The sequence below is a fragment of the Oncorhynchus masou genome, chromosome 10, assembly GCF_036934945.1.
Source record: "Oncorhynchus masou masou isolate Uvic2021 chromosome 10, UVic_Omas_1.1, whole genome shotgun sequence".
NCBI lineage: Eukaryota > Metazoa > Chordata > Actinopteri > Salmoniformes > Salmonidae > Oncorhynchus > Oncorhynchus masou.
In genome coordinates, this window is record NC_088221.1 from 51,141,980 (window position 1) to 51,146,979 (window position 5,000).

Genomic DNA, 5,000 nt, shown 5'->3' on the forward strand with positions numbered 1-5,000 from the left:
GGAATGTCATTGTAGGGAATGTCATTGTAGGGAGGGTCATTGTAGGGAGGGTCATTGTAGGGAGGGTCATTCTAGGGAGGGTCATTCTAGGGAGGGTCATTGTAGGGAATGTCATTCTAGGGAGGGTCATTCTAGGGAGGGTCATTGTAGGGAGGGTCATTGTAGGGAGGGTCATTGTAGGGAGGGTCATTGTAGGGAGGGTCATTGTAGGGAATGTCATTCTAGGGAGGGTCATTGTAGGGAATGTCATTGTAGGGAATGTCATTGTAGGGAGGGTCATTGTAGGGAATGTCATTGTAGGGAGGGTCATTCTAGGGAATGGGAGGGAATGTCATTGTAGGGAGAGTCATTGTAGGGAGAGTCATTCTAGGGAATGTCATTCTAGGGAGGTCATTCTATGGAGTGTTATTCTAGGGGGGTCATTGTAGGGAGGGTCATTGTAGGGAGAGTCATTCCAGGGAGTGTTATTCTAGGGGGGTCATTGTAGGGAGGGTCATTGTAGGGAGGTCATTCTAGGGAGGGTCATTCTAGGGAAGTCATTGTAGGGAATGTCATTGTAGGGAGTGTCATTCATTCATGGAGTGTTATTCTAGGGGGGTCATTCTATGGAGTGTTATTCTAGGGGGGTCATTCCCATGGAGGGTCATTGTAGGGAGGGTCAATGTAGGGAGGGTCATTCTAGGGAGGGTCATTGTAGGGAGGGTCATTGTAGGGAGGGTCATTGTAGGGAGGGTCATTGTAGGGAGGGTCATTGTAGGGAGGGTCATTGTAGGGAGGGTCATTTTTGGGAGGGTGATTTTAGGGAGGGCCATTCTAGGGGGCGTCATTCTTGGGAGGGTCATTCTAGGGAGGGTCATTGTAGGGAGGGTCAATGTAGGGAGGGTCATTGTAGGGAGGGTGATTTTAGGGAGGGTGATTTTAGGGAGGGCCATTCTAGGGGGCGTCATTCTTGGGAGGGTCCTCTTGCTTTTCTCTGTGTGCAATGAAGCAGGACACCCCCCCCCATTGGCCCGCCCCTCTGACAAATTCTAGTTCTGTCTGATATATGATATCCGAGCTTGTCATCAGGTCTCGGTCCAGCACCCAGAGATTCACTGGCTCTAATGTTGTGGACACTTTCTAAGAGCAGGAAAGTGCAGGTCAGAAACGCCAGGACAGAGGAACTTGTTGATAGGGAAGCGATCGGTTGAAGAACATGCATTTAGGTTTACTTGCGTTTAAGAGCAGTTGGAGGCCACGGAAGGAGAGTTGTATGGCATTGAAGCTCGTCTGGAGGTTAGTTAACACAGTGTCCAAAGAGGGGCCAGAAGTATACAGAATGGTGTCGTCTGCGTAGAGGTGGATCAGGGAATCACCAGCAGCAATGTCCTGTATTAAACAACACGGGGATCTCAGGCCTGATTCGCACTTTCACTCTTCCTATCCGCTCGGCCTCTGTGGTTAGACGATTAAACTGTTTCCAGGGTTTTTTATCACAGTGTGAGCTGGTGTATTTGTTTAGTGACTATAAAGCCCTGTGTGGGCTGTGTAGTAGAGCTGGTTTGTGGAGGAAGTTGTAGTACAATGGGTGTTTTCTCGTTCACTTTTCTCATTCATGTGAAAAAGGATTATAAAATACACACATATGTCTCTAACCCTCTCTCTGTCTCTCTCTGTCTCTGTCTCTGTCTCTCTCTCTCTCTCTCTCTGTCTCTCTCTGTCTCTGTCTCTCTCTCTCTCTGTCTCTCTCTCTCTCTCTCTGTCTCTCTCTCTCTCTCTCTCTCTCTCTCTGTCTCTCTCTCTCTCTCTCTCTCTCTCTCTCTCTCTCTCTCTCTCTCTCTCTCTCTCTCTCTCTCTCTCTCTCTCTCTCTGTCTCTCTCTGTCTCTCTCTCTCTCTCTCTCTCTCTCTCTCTCTCTCTCTCTCTCTCTCTCTCTCTCTCTCTCTCTCTCTCTCTGTCTCTTTCTCTCTCTCTCCTTTCTCTGCCTCTCTCTCTCTCTCTCTCTCTCTCTCTGTTTCTGTTTCTGTTTCTGTCTCTTTCTCTCCAGATTTTCAATGCCAACACAGACTCTACTGAGGTGGTTCTGAACCGGATCCCCCAGCCTGTTCTGGCCCGCTTCGTACGCATCAGACCCCAGGCCTGGAAGACAGGCATCGCCCTGCGCTTTGAACTCTACGGGTGCCAGATCACTGGTAAGAACAGCTATGTTGTTCTTGACCCTGTCCCTGTCCCTGTCCTTGACCCTGTCCATGTCCCTGTCCCTGTCCCTGACCCTGTCCCTGTCCCTGTCCTTGACCCTGTCCCTGTCCCTGTCCCTGTCCCTGACCCTGTCCCTGACCCTGACCCTGACCCTGACCCTGTCCCTGTCCTTGACCCTGTTCCTGTCCCCTACCCTGACCCTGTCCCTGTTCCTGTCCCTGACCCTGTCCCTCTCTTCACTCTACCACTCGCTAGCTGTAATTGGGTCTATTTATAGTTGCAACGGGGATTAGAGGTGATTTGTTTCGCCCCACATCACATGAAAGGAGAAGGGCTGTTTAGCTAAGATGCTATCGTCTCTCTCTCTCTCTCTCTCTCTCTCTCTCTCTCTCTCTCTCTCTCTCTCTCTCTCTCAATTCAATTCAATTCAAGGGGCTTTATTGGCATGGGAAACATGTGTTAACATTGCCAAAGCAAGTGAGGTAGATAATATACAAAAGTGAAATAAACAATAAAAATGAACAGTAAACATTACACATACAGAAGTTTCAAAACAAAAAAGACAATACAAATGTCATATTATATATATACAGTGTTTTAACAATGTACACATGGTTAAAGTACACAAGGGAAAATAAATAAGCATAAATATTGGTTGTATTTACAATGGTGTTTGTTCTTCACTGGTTGCCCTTTTCTTGTGGCAACAGGTCACAAATCTTGCTTCTGTGATTCCACACTGTGGATTTGTTTTCCATTTTTTTTGTGGATCTGTGTAATCTGAGGGAAATTTGTCTCTCTAATATGGTCATACATTGGGCAGGAGGTTAGGAAGTGCAGCTCAGTTTAGCACATAGTGAGCACATAGCCTGTCTTCTCTTGAGAGCCATGTCTGCCTACGGCGGCCTTTCTCAATAGCAAGGCTATGCTCACTGAGTCTGTACATAGTCAAAGCTTTCCTTATGTTTGGGTCAGTCACAGTGGTCAGGTATTCTGCCGCTGTGTACTCTCTGTTTAGGACCAAATAGCATTCTAGTTTGCTCTGTTTTTTTGTTAATTCTTTCCAATGTGTCAAGTAATTATCTTTTTTGTTTCCTCGTGATTTGATTGGGTCTAATTGTGCTGCTGTCATGGGTCTCTGTAGGGTGTGTTTGTGAACAGAGCCCCAGGACCAGCTTGCTTAGGGGACTCTTCTCCAGGTTCATCTCTCTGTAGGTGATGGCTTTGGTTTGGGAAGGTTTGGGAATCACTTCCTTTTAGGTGGTTATAGAATTTAACGTCTCTTTTCTGGATTTTGATAGTTAGCGGGTATCGGCCTAATTCTGCTCTGCATTATTTGGTGTTCTATGTTGTACACTGAGGATATTTTTGTAATTTGTTGTTTGTCCCATTTTGTGAAATCTTGGTTGGTGAGCATACCCTAGACCTCACAACCATAAAAGGCAATTTTATGTTCCTTTTGATGGTATAGAATGCCCTTCTTGCCTTGTCTCTCAGATCGTTCACAGCTTTGAGGAAGTTACCTGTGGTGCTGATGTTTAGGCCAAGGTATGTATAGTTTTTTGTGTGCTCTAGGGCAACAGTGTCTAGATGGAATTTGTATTTGTAGTCCTGGCGACTGGACCTTTTTTGGAAGACCATTATTTTTGTCTTACTGAGATTTACTGTCAGGGCCCAGGTCTGGCAGAATCTGTGCAGAAGATCTGGGTGCTGCTGTAGGCCCTCCTTGGTTGGTGACAGAAGCAGCAGATCATCAGCAAACAGCAGACATTTGACTTCAGATTCTAGTAGGGTGAGGCCGGGTGCTGCAGACTTTTCTAGTGCCCGCGCCAGTTCGTTGATATATATGTTGAAGAGGGTGGGGCTTAAGCTGCATCCCTGTCTAACCCCACGACCCTGTGGGAAGAAATGTGTGTGTTTTTTGCCAATTTTAACTGCACATTTGTTGTTTGTGTTCATGGATTTTATCATGTCTTATGTTTTACCCCCAACACCACTTTCCGTCAGTTTGTATAGCAGACCCTCTATAGCAGCCAAATTGAGTCGAAGGCTTTTTTGAAATAAACAAAGCATGAGAAGACTTTGCCTTGGTGTGTTTGGTGGTCAATTAGGGTGTGCCGGGTGAATACGTGGTCTGTCGTACGATAACATTGTTTTCATTGAGGAAGTGTACGAGTCTGCTGTTAATGATAATGCAGAGGATTTTCCCAAGGTTACTGTTGACACATATTCCACGGTAGTTATTGGGGTCAAATTTGTCTCCATTTTTGTGGATTGGGGTGATCAGTCCTTGGTTCCAAATATTGGGGAAGATGCCAGAGCTAAGGATGATGTTAAAGAGTTTTAGTATAGCCAATTGGAATTTGTTGTCTGTATATTTGATCATTTCATTGAGGATACCATCAACACCACAGGCCTTTTTGGGTTGGAGGGTTTTTATTTTGTCCTGTAACTCATTCAATGTAATTGGAGAATCCAGTGGGTTCTGGTAGTCTTTAATAGTTGATTCTAAGATCTGTATTTGATCATGTATATGTTTTTGCTCTTTAGTCTTTGTTATAGAGCCAAAAAGATTGGAGAAGTGGTTTACCCATACATCTCCATTTGGAATAGATAGTTCTTTGTGTTGTTGTTTGTTTAGTGTTTTCCAATTTTCCCAGAAGTGGTTATATTCTATGGATTCTTCAATTACATGGAGCTGATTTCTGATGTCATGTTCCTTCTTTTTCCATAGTGTATTATTTCTGCATTGTTTTAGTGATTCACCATAGTGAAGGCGTAGATTCAGGTTAAGGCGTAAACTCAGAGCCATCTCTCTCTCTC

The 5,000-nt window shown here is 45.3% G+C and overlaps 1 protein-coding gene across 1 annotated transcript in view; it reads left to right on the top strand.

The window, feature by feature from the left end:
- Window positions 1-5,000, top strand: part of nrp2b (neuropilin 2b) — a 222,397-nt gene that overhangs the window by 123,805 nt on the left and 93,592 nt on the right. The window contains 1 exon segment of the mRNA XM_064976976.1: window positions 2,026-2,170. Within this exon segment, the coding sequence (XP_064833048.1) occupies window positions 2,026-2,170 (145 nt within the window).